Genomic DNA, 26,097 nt, shown 5'->3' with positions numbered 1-26,097 from the left:
GGCTACTGGATTCATGTTTTATAGATAGATAAGACAAAAATGGAAGTTTGTGGCCTAAAGTAAGAAATACTCTAGCGGATGAAAAATAAAGTCCACATATAACAACACAACCAGCTGTTGTCTTTTAGTACGTAATGGTTTAGGAATGACTTTGAGCTACGATAAATCAATAATCAGTCAATGGTGCCCACTTCAAAATCATTGACATAGACTGTCTTTGAAATGTGATCACTTAAAATTGATTTATACTTTATACAGAACCTGCTATGCAAATACTAAATACTGTTAACATTTTCAAGGCCAATGTAAACTCATTGAAGAAGGAACATAGGAGTCTGATATTATTCTTGTTTGGTCAAAAACAAGTAGATACATGGACTCCCAAATGCCATCATTCCAGATTAACCAACAATGCTGCACGCATTACCTAATCCTGTTCTGTAGTTTACAGGTACGTAAAAGTCTAGATCGAGGGCTGGGGGGAGGTGGTTCTTTTGTGTGTTAGCATACAGATAGATCATCGAAGAGCAGGATGGTGGGATGGGGGGGGGGGGCCTTTGGACGGGGTTAATAACAAAAAGATGAAAAGATCAGGCATAATAGATCAAGTCTCTAAAGCCACTCACCACCTCCCATCGCCACTGGACAGGAATGCCCCTTCACTGACTGCCCATACATAAATTTTACTAGAAGTACTGACATTTGATTTATTAATTGCAGGCAGGGAAATCTAAACTAAAATGGAGTAGGAGCTCCTTTGTGATTATAGTATCAGGAAGACTTAAATTTTAAGTTTTACTAGCAAATTTCACAGACCAATAAAAGTGGATCCTGCAGTTCCACATTCTAAACACACAAATGATATGTAAAATTGATGGCTGAATTAGACGATTTGTATTTTGGAACGGCCAACTCCAAGTCCTGGTCCCACAAGAAATGTTATTGCAATGACCTAAAAGGAGCTGCTTATACAAGCCATTTATTTGAAACAATTTTGGAAAGACCGAAGGACTAAAATACAATATAGTGCATTCACATCAAATTAATCAATATGATAATCAGAATTAATTACCTAAGACAAGAAACCTTTAGTTGAAGTCATTGCTTTTAAGGGAGGTGCTATCAGATAATAAATCTTTTTGTTCATGTCTGTGAACACAATCATTGTTGCACAAATATTTAATGTAAATATTAAATATTTGTACAACAATATGCATCCGTCTCTTTTTTGGACCCCACAATCCTTTGAGACTTTTATGTGTAAAGTATGCTTGAGTTGTCAGTCACTCACACACCCACACTCACTCACTTGTACATCCAGGATCTCGGAGTGCCTGGAGAAGCCCCACATAGCAGAATGTGCAAAAGGAACCAAATTCGTGTGCCTGGAGTAGTAGGGAAGTCACAAAGACCGCTGTTCCACTGGGCTCCCTTAATTTCTAGTGAATATCATAAGTGGTGCGGTTAAGATCATGTTTACACAATGAGATTAGAGACTTCACTAATCGACCGACTGCATTTCATTACCATGTCATATACTGAAGTGTATACCACATCAGAGCAAACACTTGGTTCCAGTTATACTTTTTCTTCTTCATTTTGTAAGAAAATATGAATGTTTTAAAGAATCTGACAAAGCAGAATTAAGAATTTGCACTGTTGCTGAACAATATGACAGTTTTATTTAATTGCCTTCTGAGGAAGTAGCAAATTGTTCAGCTGGATAACAGTCGTAGCGAAATCCACCAGATCAACAAAGTCTGACGTAATGATGTTGACACCATTGGTCCCAGGCTTTTGTGCTCGCACCCACTCCATGATGGTAGGAAGGTTCCTAGGAACAAGAGAACAAAGTTTTTTAATTAAAAAAAAATTCCATGCCTCTTATCTGATGCTACATTTTGCAAGCTGCGAAACCAAAACTGTAGTAACGATAGATGTAACTGAGAAAGGACACAGGACCTCTATATGAGGGCTTTTTGTGGTTCAAGATTTCTGCTCTCTTGATAATTTAAAAGATGTTTTCATTTAAGAGTCATTTTAATTTAATGTGTTGATATATGATACTGTATATAACTATGTATAGTTTATATGATAACATCTAATCATCCTTTCAATTAATGATTCATTTAAGGGGTCAAAAGGAGCTTTAGGGGGCTGGGCGGTCTCCAGCCGTCTGGAGTTTTTTTTTTTCATTTTTTCTGTCCTCCCTGGCCATCGGACCTTACTTTTATTCTATGTTAATTAGTGTCACCTAATTTTAATTCATATTTATTTTGTCTTTTTTCTCTTTCTTCATCATGTAAAGCACTTTGAGCTACATTATTTGTATGAAAATGTGCTATAGAAATAAATGTTGTTGTTGTTGTAGACATTGTGTGCTAAGCTGAAACAACTGTAGATATATTACCAGTACTGTGCTTGGGCACTCTCACTCACAGTGTGCTCATTTAAAGTTGTCAGTTAACCCACACACATCTTTGGAATACTGGAAGGAAATTGAAGAGAATATAAAAAAACAAAATGCATAGATACCAAGAGAACATGCAGAAATGAAACACTGCCAGTGACCAGGGGCATCGTGCATAAGCGCCGTGCGTAGAATTCGCACTATAACATGACGTAAGCACAAAAGCGGAAATGTGCTTATGCACATAAAAATTCAGATGCATAAATCTGTGTGAACGCCAACTTCCACGTTCTTCCGCTCCATAAATCCCGGTCAGCCTGAAAAGTAATGCACGTGCATGCGCCTGCTGTCCCGCTCCAACTCCTCCTAAAATTACGCCTCTTTGAATATGCAAATCAATATAAATAGCCCTTAAGCTCAACCTTCTGTGAAAAGACAATGGCAAAAGCAAGAGGGAAAATAGAAGAATTTCTGCGAATACCAAGTGGAGGCAAGGAAAAACTTACTATTGGTTGGTTTAAACAGTGGTATAAACAACAAAAAGAAGTTGATTGAGTGACATAGCGTGTCGGAGAAACTCAAAAGCTCAAGTTCACAAAGTCGCACAGTGCCCGAAATAAAAAAGAAGTTGTCACATATCAATATCACCGTGAAAAGGCGAGTTGTAGCCCACCGTCTGAGTGTCATTGGAAAGCTTATTAGGGTACAGAGAAAAAAAAGGCACACAGTGGGGAAAAAGCATGTAATGTCAACTTTAATCTCTAAATTTCCACTTTAATCACGTAGTTTATTTTGTCATTAAAGTAGAACATCATAAACTTCATCTTAAAATCGTTTAATTTACTAGTTTCTCAATCCCATCGTAACTAAAGTAGCACGTTAAATGCTTTGTTTTGTATTTGATCTTCTATGTGCTCTATGTTTGTGAATCACTACGTGCTTCCGGGCTTTCTCTTCCTCCGATAGGACACAGAATCCATTACATTCGTGATATTACAGCTCTCCGAATAATTAAAATACTGAGATGTATATGTGATATCATTTTCATGATGATAGGAGGGGCGGCATGGTGGCGCAGTGGTAGTGCTGGTGCCTCACAGTAAGGACACCTGGGTTCGCTTCCCGGGTCCTCCCAGCGTGGAGTTTGCATGTTCTCCCCGTGTCTGTGTGGGTTTCCTCTGGGTACTCCGGTTTCCTCCCACAGTCCAAAAACATGCAAGTTAGGTGCATTGGCGATCCTAAATTGTCCCTAGTGTGTGGGTGTGTGTGCGCCCTGCGGTGGGCTGGCAACCTGCCCGGGGTTTTTTCCCTGCCTTGCGCCCTGTGTTGGCTGGGATTGGCCCCAGCAGACCCCCGTGACCCTGTAGTTAGGATATAGCGGGTTGGATAATGGATGGATGGATGATGATAGGAGTTAAAGCATGTTATTAAACATGGGAACACGGTGGTGCAGTGATTGTTCATGTCTCATGCAAGATGCTTGCTGCGCCATGTGCGACCTTCGATGAAATACTTTATTGTAGAAGTACTGTCTCTTTCAAACGTACTAACTTCCAATTCCTGTCCTTACTTTTCTTTCTCCAAATACCCAATCGCCACACAATCAGCTCTGTAATAGACGTTAAGCCATCTGTAAGCTTAGAACGCAGATTCTTCAAAACTTTTAAGGAACATCGAAATATCTTCGTAGTACATGTTTAATTATTCTATCTGTCTATCCTTCCAGTGTCACGCCAGCACCATCAAGAATACAGCGTAAGACAGGAACAATCCATGAACGGTGCGCCAGCGACTCGCTAGCACTGCGGCACCGTGTAGTTAAAGTTAAAGTTTTATCTGTATAATATAATAAACATATTTTGCTGCATTTCATCTTAAAAATGATATAGTCATCATATGTAAATACGCACTTTATAAAGTGGCTCAGGTTGTGCAATATTATAACTGTATCACATGTTTAAAGTGAGGTAATTGTACTTATAAGTACAAACAGTTCTACAAGGAACACTTGATGGACTGATTGAGTGCATTTAGAGTTCTTGGGATGAAACTGTTTCTGAACTGCGAGGTCAGTACAGGAAAGGCTCTGAAGCATTTGTCATATGAGAGCAGTTCAATAGCCAGCATGGCTGAGGCAGCGTGTACTTGATGCTGTACACCGATAATTCTCTTTCCGATCAGTTGCTGTACAGCTGTGATTCACACTCAGATACAGTGATATAAATACTTCAAGTGGTGCAGTGAGACTAATATGGAAAAAGATGATCCAATGTGGCAACACTTAACGGGAGCAGCTGAAAGAAAGAAGAAGAAGGTGCAGTGAGAGTAACAACGCTAAAGCAGTTATGGTATATGGAATAGTTTGGCCGTTCTGTAGACCATTATATTGTTACAGGTTAATTACAATCAGATGCCTTAAACTAATAAACAATATGCGGTTAATTTCAGTGTATTTATATTGCCGCGTCAGGGATGTGGATCTAAAAAAGAAAGGGTAACCACACAGGAACAGTAGCACTGCTTTGATGCTGGGTGCTGCCAGTCTGCAAACCGAGCAGAGAACTTGCGTACGACAGGGTGTGAGCTACCGTGGAAATGTGCATGGCTTTACGCCAAGTTTCGGTTTTATACATCGCGATTTGAACGTGGAAACGTTCTTATGCAACATTTTTGTGAGTACGCACTGTTTATACATGAGGCCCCAGGGCAGGATCCAGACCCAGAAGCACATAATTCACCCCATTATGATGGATTACAAAGCTTAGTTTAAATATGGTGACAGCTTTGTTATTTATGTGGACTAGGTAAAAAATTTCAGAGTTTGATCTATTTATTAATGATACATTTGCAAATACATCCATGGCAAGAATTAAAACTATTGCTAAACTAGATGCTTATTTAATTGACATATATAAGACAAGAGAAAAATAGGGCATCATTCTCAGGCTGGGCTCTCTCTGGTGATTCAAATTTACCTCAGAAGTATAATTAATGTCAACTCAGTGGGTGCAGGCATGTGCATGGGTGAGTGAGCGTGGCAGGACAGCTTCCGATCTTGTGGCTATAACTGCTAGGACTGGTCCTGACTTCTTCCAGCCTTGACTGGGAAAAGACACAAACAGGACAAAGGAAGAATTGCCATATTCAAAAAACAAATCAAAAACACAAACTTAATATTAAATAGAATCAAGTATTAGAAACAGCTTGGCTCAAACAGCACTTTTAATGTGGATTATTCCTATGAGAATGGCAAGATGTCAAACTAACCAACTTAAGTTACTGGTCAATAGCTCCTGTGTCTGGGCTCAAGTTCCATGCCCACTCATTTGTGGCCTACGCTGTGCCTGTGTGGGGTTTTCCAAAGGGTGCTCTGGTTTTACCACAACATCCCCAAAGATGTGCAGGTTAAGATAATGGGCAATTTGAAATTGGCACAGTGCTGGAGTGTGCAAGAGTGAGCCCTGTGATGGACTGGTACTTGCTTTATGTCGGAACCTGATGAATAAGACTGAGCCAGGTTGAGAATTTTATGTAATTTCTATTTGTATGTATTATTAACACTGAGGAAGATTATCATAGAATTCATTATTCAGAATGTTTGTTAAGTTGATAAATTGCACCCCCTACTGGAAAGATCTATCTATCATTAATCATACAATATGTAGGATATATTACTGTCCAAATCTATCTATCTATCTATCTATCTATCTATCTATCTATCTATCTATCTATCTATCTATCTATCTATCTATCTATCTAAGGAGAGTATTTGATTCAGATTAAAATATGCAGTACTTTTGAAGATTGTTTCACAAGATGAGTTTGTCTAATCAAGTTTTTCATCGTAAGAAAAACGCACACAAATCAGAATTTGCACTTTTATAATACAAGAAATTTCTTATCATTTCCTCTCATTATATTCCTCATGTGTGACCCATATCTCTTAACAAATATTTTGAAAACACAAAGAAAGTAATGCCAAAGAGACAGAAATGTTCACACTGTATAAAACAGATAATGAAAGCAGGTAATACTGATAAATTATCACTGCAGAACTGCCCTTCAAAGAAAATGTATAAAGAAAATCTGAAATATGAACATGGGATGCAGTGACCTTATTGTTTATGAGGCACATCTATGTGATTATTTACGCTGTCAATCAGTAGTTTCATCCCAGTACAGGACTGTGAGGGACTGGAGTCCATCTTGGCAGTGTTATATGAAGGACAGGAGCCCATTCAGTGGGACCCACTCCTGTACACTTGGCACTGACGACTAATGTAACACGCATTATTTTGAGATTTGCCACGAAAGCTGAACACCAACAGAAATTCCATGTGGATACAGGGTGACATACATACATTTATCAAGCTTTGCAAATTGCTTGAATTGTCTTAATGAGGAATACATTAAAAGGTCCTTTGTTGTGGGGGCTGTGTATACATAGCCAAATACACTTTCATTACATTTAATAATTGAAAATTGTGTGTTGCTTGCCCAGCATATAAACAGCCTGGTCAGCTGTTTTTTTGCCACTGTCAGTCAGTCAGTCATTGTCCAACCCGCTATATTCTAACTACAGGGTCACGGGAGCCAATCCCAGCCAGCACAGGGCGCAAGGCAGGAACAAACTCCAGGCAGGGCGCCAGTCCACCGCTGGGCACACAAACCAAGCACACAATAGGGACAATTTAGGATCGCCAATGCACCTAACCTGCATGTCTTTGGACTGTTTGGACTGAGCACGGGGAGAACATGAAAACTCCATGCAGGGAGGACCCGGGAAGTGAACCCAGGTTTCCTTACTGTAAGGCAGCAGCGCTACCACTGTGCCACCCTTTTTTGCCACTGTCCACTTTTAAATATTAGATTTATTAGAATAACTCAAAAAGAAAAAAAGTCCTGTTATACCAAGCAAGTAGAAAGAAAATAGCAAGAAATGATTTTCTAGACAAATTTTATTTAGATCTAAGTTTAAAAAGTACTGTATCAAATGAGATTGTAAAAATATACTTTCATAATCCTGTCTCTGGATCTTGTTGAACATTAAACTCTCACAAATGGTATTTTTTGTTCCCTGAAAGTGTCTCATTTGTGAACATCTGAGGCCATACTATTGATTTAGCTGAGGAGCACAGCTTTCAGTGAACAAGGTGAAGAGCTAGCACAATCTTTAATTATCCATCATTCCATTTCTGAAGTGTACATTTTCAGGTCAGGGGGATAACATGTATATAAACTCATTAGCAGAAGTCACAAGACAAGAAATCTCTTTATAAAAATCTGATTACTTATTGCATATTTCCTAAATCACATATGAAGGCAGGGTGGTGCAGTGATAGCAGGAGACCAGGGTTCATGTTCCAGGTCCTTCCTCCATGTGCTCCAGTTTCCTCCCACAGTCCAAAGACATGCAGGTTAGGTAGTTTGGCGACACAACACTGGCCATAGTGTGTGGTTGAGGTGTGTTATTATGCTTGTGTGTGTGTCTACCCTGTGATGGGATGGTGCCCTATCCAGAGTTTGTTCCTGCCTTGTGCCCTGTGCTTGCTGGGATAGGCTCTGACACCCCCAGCGGTCCTGTTCAGGACTAAGAGGAATAGAACATGACGTATGAAGGTATGTACCATGTTTGTCAGTTAATATGATGTAACCTCATAAATGAGTTGAGCAGAAAATATGTCACCAAAGTCCCAAAGTGAAATAAAGGAACTGATCCTTTTAGGTTATTTTCATTCCACCTGTGTCAATCTGTGCTGCACAGTAAATGTGAGGTCCTGCTTAAACCTCTGACCACTAATTGTGGTGTACATATAAGAAGGTTTCACATATTGTACTGTACATTCATGTTAGTTGACTTTATGAACGAGATCCTTTTGGGTACACATTTAATTCTCCTTTCCTTTTTGATTATGCGTATTCCATAAATGTTAATATTTTTCAGACATTACATATTCTGTACCTTTCAACCAGATATTTCCGTAGCCCCTTGATAAGTCCACGAACAACTGTCCTCACCCTTGGGGTCAGAATTGCTTGAGACACATGAAATGTTCCATATTTTGCTCTTTCGCCCAGCGTTGTTTCCAAAAACTGTATGAGTTTATATGCATCTGTAGTATTGGCCCACGGGGCTGGAATTCTGTTTCCTGGCCACATATATGGACATTCTTCTGCTGCAGGATGATGATAAAACACAAGCACCTGCATCATGCAAGACAGGGAAGAGAAGAAAAGATGGAAATGAAATATTTAGCTAGTTCTGCTGCTGTACTGTAAAGGTTAGAGTCTAAAAAACATGTTGGAAAATAAGCAACTTTAGTTGTTGGTGTGAAGCCTTTTCCTTTTAGGACTTTTTAAAAGAAGGTAACATGACCATTGATTTATTTTTGTTGGGTCATTCAAGAGGCCTCCAGGAGCCGTATTCTGTTCCATTTTAAAATCTGATGATATGCTTTAACTCAAGAAAAGGGTTACTGTGATATCTCTCTGAAACGTACTATGGATAAACTATTTCTATGATAACAACATCTACTTGTGTTGTTTTAAGTTTGTGATGTGGGAGTTTTCAGGCAAAGAAAGTTTTCTTGTTTAACTTAAACATCATTGTGGGTACACAAATAAGTTATATGAAATAAATCGATTGACTAGCTAGAAAAAAGAAGTCAGGGGACAGATCAAAACACAGTGCCCTCCATAATGTTTGGGACAAAGACACTATTTTCTTCAATTTACCCCTCTGCTCCACAGTTTAAAATTACAAATCAAACAATTCAGTTATGATTAAAGTGCACATTGTAGCCTTTCATTTAAGGGGATTTGCATACATTTCAGTTACACCATCTGGAAATGGTAACACTGTTTCTACACGGTCCATCCCTTTCAGGTCACCTTAATGTTTGAGACATAGCAATGGCGGGTCTATATCTTCTTCTTCTTTCGGCTGCTCCCGTTAGAGGTTGCCACAGCGGATCATCTTCTTCCATATCTTTCTGTCCTCTACATGTTGTTCTCTTACACCCATCACCTGCATATCCTCTCTCACCACATCCATAAACCTTCTCTTAGGCCTTCCTCTTTTCCTCTTCCCTGGCAGCTCTATCGTTAGCATCCTTCTCCCAATATACCCAGCATCTCTCCTCTGCACATGTCCAAACCAATGCAATCTCGCCTCTCAGAATTTGTCTCCCATTTGTCTACTCATTTCTAATCCTATCCATTCTCCTCACACCCAATGCAAATCTTAGCATCTTTAACTCTGCTACCTCCAGCTTTGTCTCCTGCTTTCTGGTCAGTGCCACCATCTCCAACCCATATAACATAGCTGGTCTCACTACCGTCCTGTAGACCTTCCTTTTCACTCTTACTGATACCCGTCTGTCACAAATCACTCCTGACACACTTCTCCACCCATTCCACCGTGCCTGCACTCTCTTTTTCACCTCTCTTCCACAATCCCCATTACTCTGTACTGTGGATCCCAAGTATTTAAACTCATCCACCTTCGCCAACTCTACTCCCTCTATCCTCACCATTCCACTGACCTCCCTCTCCTTCACACACAAGTATTCTGTCTTGTTCCTACTGACCTTCCTTCCTCTCCTTTCTAGAACATATCTCCACCTATCCAGGGTCTCCTCAATCTGCTCCCTACAATCACTACAGATCACAATGTCATCAGCAAACATCATAGTCCACAGGGACTCCTGTCTAATCTTGTCTATCAATCTGTCCATCACCATTGCAAATACGAAAAGGCTCAGAGACGATCCCTGATGCAATCCCACCTCCACCTTGAATGCACTCCTACCGCAGACCTCACTACTGTCACACTTCCCTCGTACATATCCTGTACAACACTTACATACTTCTCTGCCACTCCCGACTTCCTCATACAATACCACAACTCCTCTAGAGGCACCCTGTCATATGCTTTCTCCATGTCCACAAAGACGCAATGCAACTCCTTCTGGCCTTCTCTATACTTCTCCATCAACATCCTCAGAGCATCTGTGGTGCTCTTTCTTGGCATAAAACCATACCGCTGTTCACTAATCATCACCTCCCTTCTTAACTTAGCTTCCACTACTCTTTCCCATAACTTCATGCTGTGGCTCATCAATTTTATTCCCCTGTAGTTACTGCAGTCCTGCACATCCTCCTTATTCTTAAATATCAGCACCAGTACACTTCTCCACTCCTCAGGCATCCTCTCACTTTCCAAGATTCCATTAAACAATCTGGTTAAAAACTCCACTGCCATCCCTCCTAAACACCTCCATGCTTCCATAGGTATGTCATCTGGACCAACGACCCTTCCATTCTTCATCCTCTTCATAGCTGTCCTTACTTCCTCCTTGCTAATCCGTTGCACTTCCTGATTCACTATCTCCACATCATCCAACCTCTTCTCTCTCTCGTTCTCTTCATTCATCAGCCTCTCAAAGTACTCTTTTCATCTGCTCAACACACTCTCCTCTCTTGTGAGTATGTTTCCATTTTTATCCTTTATCACCCTAACCTGCTGCACATCTTTCCCAGCTCGGTCCCTCTGTCTAGCCAATTGATACAGGTCCTTTTCTCCCTCCTTAGTGTCCAATCTCTCATACAACTCATCATATGCCTTTTCTTTAGCCTTCGCCACCTCTCTCTTCACCTTGCGCCTTATCTCCTTGTACTCTTGTCTACTTTCTGCATCTCTCTGACTATCCCACTTCTTCTTTGCCATCCTCTTCCTCTGTATACTCTCCTGTATTTCCTTATTCCACCACCAGGTTTCTTTTTCCTCCTTCCTTTTTCCAGATGTCACCCCAAGCACCCTTCTTGCTGTCACCCTTACTACATCTGCTGTAGTTTCCCAGCTGTCTGGTAACTCTTCACTACCACCCAGTGCCTGTCTCACCTCCTCCCTAAACTCAACCTTGCAGTCTTCCTTTTTCAACTTCCACCATTCGATCCTTGGCTCTGCCCTCACTCTCTTCCTCTTCTTGATCTCCAACGTCATCCTACAGACCACCATCCTATGCTGCTTAACTACACTTTCCCCTGCCACCACTTTGCAGCCTTCAATCTCCTTCAGATCAACTCTTCTGCATAGGATGTAATCTACCTGTGTGCATCTTCCTCCACTCTTGCATGTAACCCTATGTTCCTCTCTCTTATTAAAATATGTATTCACCACAGCCATGTCCATCCTTTTGGCAAAATCCACTATCCTCTGACCTTCTTCATTACTCTCCTTGACACCATACCTACCCATCACCTCCTTGTCTCCACTGTTCCCTTCACCAACATGCCCATTGAAATCCTCTCCAATCACCACTTTCTGTCTCTTGGGTACACTGTTCATCATTTCATCCAACTCACTCCAAAAATCTTCTTTCTCACCCATTGCACACCCAACTTGCGGTGCATATGCACTAAACATTCATCATTACACCTCCAATTTCCAGCTTCATAATCATTACTCTGCCTGACACTCTTTTCACCTCCAAAACACTCTTGACATACTGTTCCTTCAGAGTAACTCCTACCCCATTTCTCCTCCCATCCACACCATAATAGAACAATTTGAATCCACCTCCGATCCACCTGGCCTTACTCCCCTTCCATTTAGTCTCTTGCACGCACAATATATCAACCTTCCTTCTCTCCATCATATCTGCTAACTCACTCCCTTTACCAGTCATACTGCCAACATTCAAAGTTCCTACCCTCAGTTCCACTCCCTTTACTTTCCTCCTCTCCTCCTGCATCCGGACACGTCTCCCACCTCTTCTTCTCCTTCTTCGGTCAACAGTAGCCCAATTTCCGCTAGCACCCTGTTGGCTAACAGTACTGGTGGTGGTCGTTGTTAACCCGGGGCTCGAACGATCCAGTATGGAAATTTGTATTGTTGTCTGCATATTGATTTGGCAAAATTTTACACTGGATACCCTTCCTGACATAACCCTCCCCATTTATCCGGGCTTGGGACCGGCACGAAGAAACACACTGGTTTGTGCATCCCCTGTGGCTGGGTTAATGGCGGGTCTATATAAGCAGTCCAATTTAGTACTTTGCCTCATATCAAGTCAAGTCAAGTCAAGTTGGGGAGCATGCACTGTTGCAGTGCATTGCCGCAACCACCAAACGATGAAACAACTCGGGATCCAGGTTGGCAACCCCCCAAGCAGACACGCTTTCCAGTACCACACTCCGGAAATGACCCTCTATCTGCCACAGCCAGGTGTTATGTGGGCGACCCCTTGGTCTGGTCCCGCCACTCGGGTCCCCAACAATGAGGATCTTACAAGCCGGATCAGGGAAATGCGTCTCATGGCCGTAGTGCTGCAACTGACGCACCCTCACAATGCAGGTAATGTGTCTCATTTGGGACTCCATGAGCAACCGCTCATTTGACACAAAGTCAAACCAACGGTACCAATGGAGAGACACAGTACCAAAGGAGTCCAGTCTCCATCTCAGGTCACTGGATAGTTTCCATCTCTTGCAACCATATAGCTTCCATATATCTATGCCTTCCATACAATGACTGCTTGAAGTTTGTGATTCAAAGACATCACCAGGTGCTGAGGATCTTCTGTGGTGAGGCTCTGCCAAGACTCTGATGCAGCCATCTTTAGCTCCTGCATGTTTTGGAGGCTTGCACCCTTAAGTTTTCTCATCAGCATATGGAAGGCTTGCTCAAATAAATTTAAACTGGGTGACCAGCTTGGCCATTCGAGAATTTCCTACTTTTTAGCTTTGAAAAATTCCTGTGTTGCCTTAAGCAATATGTGCAAGATCATTAGTTTGTTGTAATATGAAGTGCCATCCAATGAGTTTGGAGATATTTACTTCAACTTGAGAAGATAAGATGTTCATTGTGTCACTGCCGTCAGCAGTTCCATCAACAATGAAGAGAAGTGTGCCAGTACCTGTGGCAGCCATACATGCCCAAGCCGTAACAACCCCACCACCATGTTTAACAGATGAGGTGGTATGCTTTGGATCTTGAACAGGTCCTTTTCATTACCACACTTTGCTCTTGTCATCACTCTGATACAAGTTCATCATTGTCTCATCTGTCCACAAGACCTGGCTCTTTGAAGTTCATTTTCACAAACTGTAATCCAGCCATCCTGTTTATGTGACTAACTAGTGGTTTGCATCTTGCAGTGTGGCCTCTGTAATTTTGTTCATGAAGACAGATGTGAAGGCACAGCATTGATAGTCAGGGTGAGAGGGGCACCGAAGCTGGGGTCTGTCCTCAATTCTGAGAATGATCAGGTGGATGTGTGTCATGGAGTGAGATGAAGATGAATACTGAGTTAAGAGAAAGACTTGACATGGAAGTGATATGTGCAAAAGTGGCATTTGGGGGTGGCAAGTGGGGCGACCGCCCCAGGCCTCGCACCTAAAGGGGCCCCGCTTTTGAAGTTGTGTGTCCCATTCGAGTGGATTTGTCAAGTTATATTCTCCAGTATTTATATTTATTTCAGATGCTTCTAAGAGGAACCCTTTTAAAATCCCTCTTCAAGGTCAACTTCTGTACATGTAAATCTTTGAAAAATATTCCAATAGTCCAAATATTAATGCACGAAAACTTGTAGCCTATCGCTAATGATAACCGGCTGAAATGACATCAACGTAGATTATGACTATGACATCCTGAATATCGAGACTCAGAGCATACTTATAATTTGGTGCTTTTCTAGAAAAGGCCCTGCTAATTTCTGCAAGACACCGCATCGCATTTCACACTGTCATGGTATTGTCATGAATTATGAATTGCACTTTTCTAATAGATTATATCGTTATATTTTGATAAAGTCCGCATGTTATCTTGCAAAAATTTAGCTGAATACTGTAATGAGAAAATCCGGTGTATGTTAAAATTCTTTTTATTAAATTCGCATGCAAGTTTATACACACCACACATACCAGTAACAGTGTTTGACGTAACTGGCCCCGCATGGGGTAAGTCAGCCCTAGGCCTCGCACACCCCTAAGGCCACCTCTGGATCAGTGTTGTGCTGAGGAGAAACAATCTAGGTCAGGTGTGTCGGACTCTGGGCCTGGGGGGGCCACAGTGGCTGCAGATTTTCATTCTAACCCTTTTCCTAATCAGTGACCAGTTTTCACTGCTAATTAATTTCTTTTCCCTTCATTTTAATAGCCTTGTTTTTAAGGATTCAGTCCCCTGAATATATTCCTTTCTTCATTAAATAACAGCCAAACAGAAATGAGATGTGGAACGACCCAACAGATGACCAGCTAAAGTGCAATTTCAAACTCCAACCAATCTCTTAATGAGAATCTGATTCTTGCTGTTAATTAAACCCGTTATTTAATTCCAAAGCTTGTTGCTGCTCTCATTCTTCTACAGCAGACATTTGCAAAACTGTTGATTTTCTGTTTTGGTGACCTGAGAGATCAACCTTATGAGACCTTCACTTTTCTTTAATTTCAGATATTGTGTGATGGGCACAGGTGAGCTGGTCATGTGGTGACTCTTTTGTGTCTCATTATTGTTATTAGCTGCTAATTAAGGAAAAATAAACAATTAAGGGACCAAGTTAATTAAAACAAAGGCAAAAGAAGTTAATTAGCAGCAATAACTGGTCACTGATGAAGAAAATGGTTAGAATGAAAACCTGCAGCCACTGCAGCCCTCCAGAACAAGAGTTTGACACCCGTGATCTAGGTGGATTTGGTATGTAGAACAAAAAGTAGAATACTATTGGTTGAAGATGGAAGTAAAAGGAATGATGCCCAGTGAGAGCCTAAATAAGACATGGTTGGAGGTGGTGTCAGATGATATGAAAAGAATGGGTCATACCTCAAAGGATCACCAGTTCAGTGGAGAGTAGTGGAAAAATATTTGGAAAGCAAGCAGTTAACCTGAATAAACTTGAAAAATGGCTGTGTAGTGACGATGATTATGACTATTTCATTCTAGTATAGTTGTGAAAATCTAAGTAGATCAACTATTGAGATGATAAAAGATGTTATATAAAATAAACATTGGTGAGAAGACATTAGGAGGCATCGGGAGAGTAACAAAACTGTCAAGTCAAATTGTTTCATATGAAATAAATGAATGGTGTCACGCTATTCCAGCATAACGGCAAACTGGTAGGTGCTGTTGTCTCATAGCTTTTGGGCCATGGACATTACTTATGACCTGCTTAGTGTCTATGTGCAGTATGCTGTGTCTTTGCACATTTTCTCGACATACAATAGTTTCCTTTTGTATATCAAATACAAGAATTTTAGGTAAAACTTCTGCTCTGTATTGTTACAATGTGGATGCGTGTGCCCAATGCAAATGACACCTGGTCCACTAAGTTTTCATTTTTATACTTGTGTGGTTTGCTGTGTTAATTTAGTTATTTGCTGGGATGCATGAGTTTTCACTCACTGAATACTTTTCTACATTAGCTCCAGCATTTTAGCATGTGTTTATTACACAAAAGATGTAACAGCACTAGACAAAGTCCAGAGAAGAGTGACTAGGCTGATTCAGGGACTAAGAGGTATGAACTACGAGGAGAGATCAAAGGAGCTGAACATTTTCAGTTTAGGCAAACAATGGTGATATGATCAAATTGTTGAAAATGATGAAAGGAATTACAGTAGTACTGTGGATACAAGGTGTGTCTTTAAAATAAATTCTCCAACAAGAACACGGGGACACTGTTGGAAACTTATTTAAGGCAGATTTCGCACAAATGTTAGAAAGTTGTTCTTCTCACAAAGAACCATAGACACAATGAATAAAGTACCACGTAGTGTGCTGGAGAGGAGGTCTTTGGGTCCTTCAAATCTCGACTTAATGTTCTTTAAGACAATTTATGTGAATAGGATGGATGAGCTTCTTGGGTTGTATGGCCTGTTTTTTCACAATTGTTCTAATGTTCTAACGTGTTTTGTGTAGGGTCTGACACAGGGGATATTAATTAAGAACATGGGAATCAAAAGGAAACAAAGAAAAAGGGTAATACCTGGAATAATAAGGGAGACTGGATGCAAGACAGACAGAAAAACAGAACCCCAATCCCCAAGGCCATTAGCATAATTGGTAAGGCCGATCTCTGTGTAAAGACACTGCGTGGGAGTGAGACTGACGTTGACAACAAAGTCCTGTGAGCGGATGATCAGAACATAAGGAGATTTTGGGTGATGTTGGATAAGTGTTGTTTCGTCTGAGCAAATGATCTTTGCCATTACTTTTTAATCTTTTAAGAAAAGGACAGCAGTCAGGGTTTTGTTATTTGTTTTTAGGATGCTTTAAAAACTGTTCTTTACCTGCGTGCAATTCTTGTGTTGCAGACGAGACCCCAGGTGAGGAGTTGTACTGAAATAATATTGAACAAATGTCAACAGTGAAAGAGTTGAAGCTTTACACTGAGTAAAGTCTTTTTGTGATGATTGAGCTAGTCGACTGTTAGTGGAGACAAACAATAGGATTGCAAAAAGAAAGGGTTTTTGGAACTCTTAAGGTTGTATTTATATATTGGCGTCTTAGCTATTTCCTAAGCTGTAAGCACTAATTTTTTTGGTGTCGTCCCTGGTTATTCTGGGAAGTGGACATCCTTATTCACTGAATGGGATAGTGTACTTGTGTGGGGTAGACAGGTGATAGGAAATTGTTATGGGTCATAGCACACAACTCACTACACGGCATAATCATGCAGATGCTGTGGTTGTAAGAGACTCAGCCATGGTGCATTTATTTGATAAATGGCTTTAAATTAAATTTTGTTATTTATATCCATTCATTTTTTGAAGTAATTAGTCCAATACAGGGTCACAGGGAGTTAATTCTAAAAGCATAAGGGCACAACAAAGAAAAGAACCTTGAATGAGATGCAGGACACACTCCAGCACATCCTCACACATGCTGGCGCAGTTCAAAGATTACAGTCAACATAACCCAAACATCTTTAGGATGTGGGAAGATAATACCGGCATATTTAAAAACACCTTTTATGTGGATTTACTACAGCATGCCTTCCTATATCCAAGAAATCTATAACTGGTGAATCTAAATTGTCCCTGTCTGAGTGTGGAGATGTAAGGCCTGATTCATGTTTTGTGCCTAGACTGTCGACTCCCTTACACCTTGCACAACAAAAGCAAAATGAGAAAATCAACGGAAAGGAGCATACCACTTAGGCAGGTTACACTGGCCTCATGCCAAGGTCAGGATTTTGATAAAAAGAATATTAACGAGTGAGAAAGAAAAAAGAAAAAATCATGGCCACGTTAGAAGATTGCTGTGATCTGTGTGATTAAAGTTATTTATGCTCAGTTAAGCGCAGTGACTATCCTCTAACTGGATAATCATCTGAAAGACTAGCTCTGTCACATCATGGGGATTAGAGATACTAATGGGCTGCACTGTTCTTAATTGAGTTTGCATGTTCGCTTTGGCCTACATGTCACTATATGTTGTTCACAATGCAATCAAAGAGGGCAAGAAACAGAAGCTGAAGTGTACAGCCAGCAATCTTATCTGATGAATAATATAATAAAATGATTCCAGGCCTTAAGATCATAGCAAATACAAAGGCTGCAGAACTACACCTTCAAAAATAAAACACAAATGTCATTTCAATTACGTGGATTCAAAGCAGGCCTCATTCCTGGATGTGCGGGGGGTGGAGGGATAGCCCATCACAAAATAAACTCATATACACACCCAAAGGCAAAAAGGTGGATGGATTGTCCTGATTGGCCTGTTACAGCTAACATGGTGGTCACTTCTCTTTTGTCTTTAGTGGCACCTTGAAGGGCATTTTATATATATAAATGAGCTTAACCCTTAACTGTCCGTAGTCTACTGTAAGACCATACATTTCTGTCTGAATGGTGCATCCCTTGACTCTGATGAATTGCAAATATTGCACACCAAAAACATTCTTACTTTTCTTTCTTTTTGCTTCAAGCAGAAAATGGAAGTCAGAGTCCACATCGGCAAATGCTATTATTGAATAAATTCTTAAACTTCGGAAGTCCAAAAAAAGATTGGTAAAAGACCAGGCATTCACATCCGCAGACAAGAACCTGGAGGAATGTCTACCACTGGTAGGGACAGAATAGACCAGCAAGTGCAAAAGATTGATTTGTCTATTTATGTGAAGCTTTCCAACATGTTTATTAGAGCTTTGTTTTACAACACTGGCAGCAGGGCAGGGAGTTCGCCAAGAAGGTCTGTATTTGTAAGCTTAGGTGTCCACTGTAAGTAGCTATTAAAAACTATAACTCATGTAGACCTTATTAATATAGTATAAAATAATGAAAAATGACAGGAGCATATTTCAATATTCTTATTAATATTAATAATTTAATTTTGTTACTAGCATCCACCGTAATGAAAGAACAGGTATCTGTATGTGTGTCTGTGAAGCTGTTGCTATGTCTCTGTAATATGCCATTGGATTCGTAAGAGGGATGCTAATGTTTGTGATGTGCCATCTCTTGAAATGAAAAATGCAATGCATTTTATTACCATATCTCTATACCGTATATATATAAAATCCAATATCTGTCTGTCTGTTTGTCTGTCTGTATGTCTGTCCACTTTTCACAAGAGAACTACTTAACGGATTTAGATCGGGTTTTTTCCCATAATTTACTTGAACATTCCGGTTGATTTTGCAACTTCTCTAATTGCACTAAGTATCATAGTTCACTTGTGGTACTGATTTATTTGCGTGAATCTGAGAGACATGAAGTGGGTCCTTCTCACTTACTTACATCCGCTTAGCTAACAAACAAGAGAACTACTTAATGGATTTAGATCTTTTGTTTCTATAATTTGCTTGAACATTCCAGTTGATTGTGCTAAAAATCATAGTTTACTTGCAGAAGTGATATATTCGCACTAATCTGACACAGAGGCTGTGGGCCAAGGGGAGGGAGAAGTGTGACATCAGGAGTGGGGAGTCGGTCTACCTCTGTGTTTTGGAGTATAACTTGCCTCTGCTTACCTAGCAGTACCTTTTTGTTTATTAATTTTTAAAGTTTGTCCTGTTTCACTACTACGTGGGCAGAGCCGCGGAAAACGGCTAGTACATTAAATACTAGCCAACCCGCGGCGTAGCATACGCGGCATAATTATTTATTGATGTGTGAACACTTCCTGAAAGACACAGTTGTCCGAATGGGGTGGGTTTGAAGATACAACTGTGAGTGAATGAAAAGATAAAACTCTGGAGAGAGCAACATACAATTGTCCGTGCCTGAAAACTGGTTTTGGCAGATACAGGAATATCTTTTTGAAAGTCTGGCCCTGTGCCTTATTAATTGTCACTGCAAAGGCCAATCTAACAGGAAATTGTCTGCATGTAAAAGTAAAAGGCAAAATTGAATCTGATGGGGTCAGGGATATCTCAGAAGTGAATGGTGATAGTAGCTGGAAGCATTTGGGACATTTTTTCATTGCCACAATTTCGATCATAAACTCCGGAAGTATTCATGTAGTCAGCGTATTGTTGAGCAGACTGTATGATTATGCTTAATAGTAAACTAAATGTAAAAACATTGAATAACACTGAGAAAACCTTGAACAACAGAGAAAACTTAACACTGCAAGAGTTTGCGCTATAGCGCTACAAACCGCTCGCTAAAAACACTTTTTAAATGAGTTTTAAGCACAGGGAAAAAAATTAACATTTGAAAAATCCGTAATTTAATAAACCACCAAGAAAAGTAACATTGCAACAATGCACGCTACGAACCGATCGCTGTAAACAGAAGTGAAAACAAAATCAAACCCTGTGCATTCTTTGCCTTATGCGTCCAGCCCCCTCGCTCTCGCGCGTGTGTCTCTCTCTCTTGCGCGCCTGTGTGTATGTGTGTGTCTCTCTCACGCGCCTTTGTGTGTGTCTCGCTCTCTCTCTCTCTCTCTCTCTCTGGCTCACTGCACAGGGAATGCAGGGAGAGACTGAACACGTGCGGAAATCATCGGCGCACACGGCTGCTTAGTGAATTGTTGGTGGGCGGGGCTCTGTGAGTTGGCAGGTGTGGCTCTGTCTTGCGTCTTGCCTGCCATGGTCGGCTGCCTTAGTGATTATATATATAGATATTCCCATAGATGGTGCAATGCAAATTTTAATGATGAATAAGTCCAATAGACAGTAACTTCTGGTTGGACAGGAATCGGCTTATATATTGTAATAAAAGGACAAGAAAAAAGAAAAAAATTATAAATGGGCAAATCATGTAGCAGAAGGATACAAAAATCAAAAATGATAATAAAAATACCAAATAAGGATCTAAAAATTAGACAATTGGCCTATTTCATGTTTGATGTTATACACCATTATAGTGTCTTAATTGCACCCCCTTGAGCCACGTGAACGAGGTTTATAGTTATAATGCTAATTACTGATAACTTTGTGTAGTGGGCAACAGGTGAATCAATGTGCATGCTGGGAAATCAATGATTAGGTTAGAGTGTCTAAGCCAGGTCAATGTGTTAGCAAATACCACTGGGTTTTCCCAGCAAAACACTTTAACTATAAAAGTCACCATCTTAAGAAGTGACACTGAGAGGAAGCAACAAGAAAGAGTAGCCCTATCTGAAGAATAAAAGGGATGGGGTGTGTATTACTATACCAGACGAAATGGACAACCCATGTATCAAATAAAAAACATGAGGTCTATGCTGATTACTTAGATTTCGGTCCATCTTAGACTGATAGTATGGAATTTTTAATTAATATGAAATGACTTTTACATAGTAATAAGTAAAAATGTAGTTCTTGTTATTAAGCACAATGAAAAGATGAGTTAAAGCTAAAGTTTCTTTTGCAGGTAGCGGCCTGGCTCTGCTCAATCACCAACATGATGCAATGAAAGTCAAAATGAGTGTGTACTGTAAAAAAACAAGCAGGCCATTGTTTTAGAAATGCAGCTGTGTAAGATTTCTACCTCGAGGGATGGTTGTTTGAGTACATTAAGTAACATACATTTGGGGTGGTCTGGTATTCCATATTGGGGTCTTCCTGACTTAAACTGTCCAACTGATCAATGAATACATTTCGGTAAAATGATGGGAACACCTGCACAGGCTATGAAGCACTGATGGCCTGTTTCTCAAGCGATGGACATTAGGTAATAGGGGAGTGCTTTACATAGATGAGAAGAGATGTAATATAAACTGATGCACATTCTGATACGGGCGCCTGCACCAGGGTCAAGCTGTTACATGTCGTTGTTTGTCACATTGCTGTGTAATCAAGATTTTTTCTGCACTTCCATCTGGGCTTCTTTCGAGAGAGTGCTTTTCTCCGTGACATTAGCCCAACTAGGAGTTAATAAAATGTTTATAGTATTGTCACACATATGCGAGTAGGAGGAAGCTGAGTGGACCACGTGCAGGTAATTACCAACCAGGCCAGGGGGTGGCAGGTCGCACTAATCCTACTTCTGTTATCTCTGCAGGCCAAATACAGGAAAACCTACCAGACGCACCACCAATGACGTCACTTCCAGTTCCCGCCTCAGATGACGTCACTTCCGAGTTTGGCTTTTTAAGCCGCCATCATTTGACTATCCAGACAGTTCAATCTGGGAACTCAACTGAACAACATTGCTTATTACTATTACCAAATTGCAGCCAGGGACAATATACGGGTGGCTGCCCCAAACCTTTTTTTGTGTGTTGTGACTGATTCTTTTACAGTATGTAAAGAGCTAGATTATTACAGATACCTAAACTTAAGCTGACTGTTTCAATTTTTTTTCTTTCCTTATTTTACACGTTATTTTTTTCCTGAATAGTTAGACAACATTTTTTGACAAACAGTTGAGACTATTGTCAGGTGAGTACTAGTTTAATATATGGGTTTGTTCAAACAAGACAGAAGGATTTGTATAACACAGTTCAATCACATTCTTGTTTTATTTACACTATTACATGATCATTGCTACATTTTATTTTTTACCAAACAGTGAATTATACTTGAACAACACACAGAAATGAATGACAATTGCCATGTGAAAGTTTTAGATTGTAATCCATTTGGTAATTTGGCACATAGACACATTTTAGAGATGGCTACCTTGGTAGATGCAGCTTCAGTACTACACTCAGTAAATCACTCTTACGTCCGCAGATGGAACATCAGCACAAGTTTACTTTCAAAAGATTCTGAAGACTTCATTTCCCAGCTGAAATTGAATTGGGTGTTGTGACTGGCCAAAAGAAATAAAGCAGACATACACACCATAGACTAAAATTCTGCTGGGAGTAGAAAGAGAATTTGAAGACTAAGAATTTAGACTTGTAATTTCCTACAATTATTTGTTATGCTTCAACAATGGTCAATAGACCCAAACGTCTTGACAGAGTTAACTTTTAATTGTTGAAGACTGAAGAAAAAGAAATAGCAAAGGAAAAAAATGAAAGTACTTCAGACTCAATACATTTCTTCTCTGAATATATTGTAAAATAATTACTCAGCAAAAATATATGTGATGTTGCACATTTAAAAATGAAAGAACAATAAACTAACATAATCAATAATCGAGTGGTTGTATTTCTTTTCATTGCTTGAGGGCAATCATGTCACTGTCACTCTCTACATACAGTGCATCCGGAAAGTATTCACAGCGCATCACTTTTTCCACATTTTGTTATGTTACAGCCTTATTCCAAAATGGATTAAATTCATTTTTTTTCCTCAGAATTCTACACACAACACCCCATAATGACAACATGAAAAAAAGTTTACTTGAGGTTTTTGCAAATTTATTAAAAATAAAAAAATTGAGAAAGCACATGTACATATGTATTCACAGCCTTTGCCATGAAGCTCAAAATTGAGCTCAGGTGCATCCTGTTTCCCCTGATCATCCTTGAGATGTTTCTGCAGCTTAACTGGAGTCCACCTGTGGTAAATTCAGTTGATTGGACATGATTTGGAAAGGCACACACCTGTCTATATAAGGTCCCACAGTTGACAGTTCATGTCAGAGCACAAACCAAGCATGAAGTCAAAGGAATTGTCTGTAGACCTCCGAGACAGGATTGTCTCGAGGCACAAATCTGGGGAAGGTTACAGAAACATTTCTGCTGCTTTGAAGGTCCCAATGAGCACAGTGGCCTCCATCATCCGTAAGTGGAAGAAGTTCAAAACCACCAGGACTCTTCCTAGAGCTGGCCGGCCATCTAAACTGAGCGATTGGGGGAGAAGGGCCTTAGTCAGGGAGGTGACCAAGAACCCGATGGTCACTCTGTCAGAGCTCCAGAGGTCCTCTGTGGAGAGAGGAGAACCTTTCAGAAGGACAAGCATCTCTGCAGCAATCCACCAATCAGGCCTGTATGGTAGAGTGGCCAGACGGAAGCCACTCCTTAGTAAAAGGCACATGGCAGCCCACCTGGAGTTTGCCAAAAGGCACCTGAAGGACTCTCAGACCGTGAGAAAGAAAATTCTCTGGTCTGATGAGACAAAGATTGAACTCTTTGGTGTGAATGCCAGGTGTCACATTTGGGGGAAACCTGGCACCATCCCTACAGTGAAGTATAGTGGTGGCAGCGTCATGCTGTGGGGATGTTTTTCGGCGGCAGGACCTGGGAGACTAGTCAGGATAAAGGGAAAGATGACTGCAGCAATGTAGAGAGACATCCTGGATGAAAACCTGCTCCAGAGCGTTCTTGACCTCAGACTGGGGCAACGGTTCATCTTTCAGCAGGACAACGACCCTAAGCACACAGCCAAGATATCAAAGGAGTTGCTTCAGGACAACTCTGTGAATGTCCTTGAGTGGCCCAGACTTGAATCCGATTGAACATCTCTGGAGAGATCTTAAAATGGCTGTGCACCGACGCTTCCCATCCAACCTGATGGAGCTTGAGAGGTGCTGCAAAGAGGAATGGGCGAAACTGGCCAAGGATAGGTGTGCCAAGCTTGTGGCATCATATTCAAAAATACATGAGGCTGTAATTGCTGCCAAGCAAGCAAGCAAAGGCTATGAATACTTATGTAAATGTGATTTCTCAGTTTTTTATTTTTAATAAATTTGCAAAAGTCTCAGGTAAACTTTTTTCACGTTGTCATTATGGGGTGTTGTGTGTAGAATTCTGAGGAAAAAAATGAATTTAATCCATTTTGGAATAAGGCTGTAACAAAACAAAATGTGGAAAAAGTGATGCGCTGTGAATACTTTCCGGATGCACTGTATGTGCCACACTGCCCGGCAAAGTCCAGCATTCACCTCTACACAATGATAGAGCTCATTGGAAGAAGGCCATCAAACATTGAAAATATAAATAAAATTAATGCGTAAAGAATAAAACAAAATGTTTTGGATTGATATCGAAGACGTTCCTTACATTCTACTTAAGGAAACCAAAAGAGAAGCACTTTCAATTTCTAATCTGCTTACCCAATTCAGAATTGCGAGAAGTCGGGGTCTGGGTGAACTGGGCACAATTACACCCTCACTCATGACCATAGAATTGCCAAATAAACTAAAATGCATATTTTTGGAGTGTGTGTAGAAAACCAGAGTATCCTGACAAAAGTCTGCACCACACAGAGTTGAAGTGCGACCTGAGGAGTGCAAAAATGAGACGCAGTAGCTCTAAGCACTGCATCACCATGCTGCCCTAAGAAGAAAGTGCTTGAAATGAGTGCTGGGAATATTTAAGTCGTACAACCTTATTTTAACAGTCTTAGTTAAGACTAACATTTACTATCTGACATGGAATTTTTCTAAAGAAAATAAAACTTGTTCCTTCATGTAGCAAACATAATTAACAATTTCATTTTTCTGGTGGTAAGAGAAAACATGAAGCAGATAAAATTCCCAGAAGCAACAGAGCTGGAAATTCTAATCCTGATGTGTATCTGCTGATCCTTAACTGCAAAATGAGCTTTTTGTGTTTGGGCAGAGAGTTTTGAATTCCCTTCTGTAGACTCTTTATATAAAATAACTTAAAACATATTCCAGATAAAGGCAGCATGGTTATGAACTTTCAGGATGCTGAAGCTGCCAATATATGGAAGGGTGCTCTTATATTCTGTTTATACACACCTATCCATCCGTCTATTCATGCATAAAGTATGAGACTCATTCTAGCCAGTTTGAGGTTAAAGGGCTCAAAGCCTCATCCAGCATCATTAGGTTAAGAGTAGACTGTAGATGGGGTGCCAGTTCAACACAGGACATGCTCACACACACAAACACACTTATGTGAGTCATAAAACAAACAGCTTTGAGGTAAGGGAGGAAAAATGGAGTACCAGGAGAAAAACTAACAAAAATACAGAAAGAACACACTGACTCCACACAGAAAGCGACTGTTGTGAAAACAGAACTCTAGAGTGATAAAGGCAATGGGATTAAGCACTGAGCCACTGGGCCAAACCATTAGAATTCATCTTTATTTTATATTGTGTCTTTCATAGTGAGAACTGGTGGTGGCCACTATAAAGGAGTGAAGTCTTGGTTATTATTATTAGTTTTATGAAAGTCTCAGTTTAAGTCTACGTAAATAGTAGTTTAAAGGAATATTTAATCACCTGTAGGACAGGCAGGCGCCAACTGTATGTTTATGTGCTGAAATCCACTGAAAAATATTACCTTCAAATCAGTATCCATTGCTTTCAGAACTAAGAGTTTTCAGCTCTAAAAAACAGAGCATGAATGGAGACAAATGGGACTTGAAATTCTACAAAATCTACTGG

The 26,097-nt window shown here is 40.3% G+C and overlaps 1 protein-coding gene across 1 annotated transcript in view; it reads right to left on the bottom strand.

Annotated features, from left to right (window-relative positions):
• Positions 1-1,221: 1,221 nt before the first annotated feature.
• Positions 1,222-26,097, bottom strand: part of plcxd2 (phosphatidylinositol-specific phospholipase C, X domain containing 2) — a 66,062-nt gene continuing 41,186 nt past the window's right edge. The window contains exons 3-4 of the mRNA XM_028801049.2: positions 8,373-8,614; positions 1,222-1,834 (exon numbers count right to left, since the gene is read on the bottom strand). Of these exons, the coding sequence (XP_028656882.2) occupies positions 1,681-1,834; positions 8,373-8,614 (396 nt within the window). The 3' untranslated portion in view covers positions 1,222-1,680. The remainder of the gene's footprint in view (positions 1,835-8,372; positions 8,615-26,097) is intronic.

Source organism: Erpetoichthys calabaricus, chromosome 4 (assembly GCF_900747795.2).
Source record: "Erpetoichthys calabaricus chromosome 4, fErpCal1.3, whole genome shotgun sequence".
In the NCBI taxonomy this organism is placed as follows: domain Eukaryota; kingdom Metazoa; phylum Chordata; class Cladistia; order Polypteriformes; family Polypteridae; genus Erpetoichthys; species Erpetoichthys calabaricus.
Note: the sequence above shows the minus strand (reverse complement) of the source record. Positions and strands in the feature narration are given on the sequence as shown.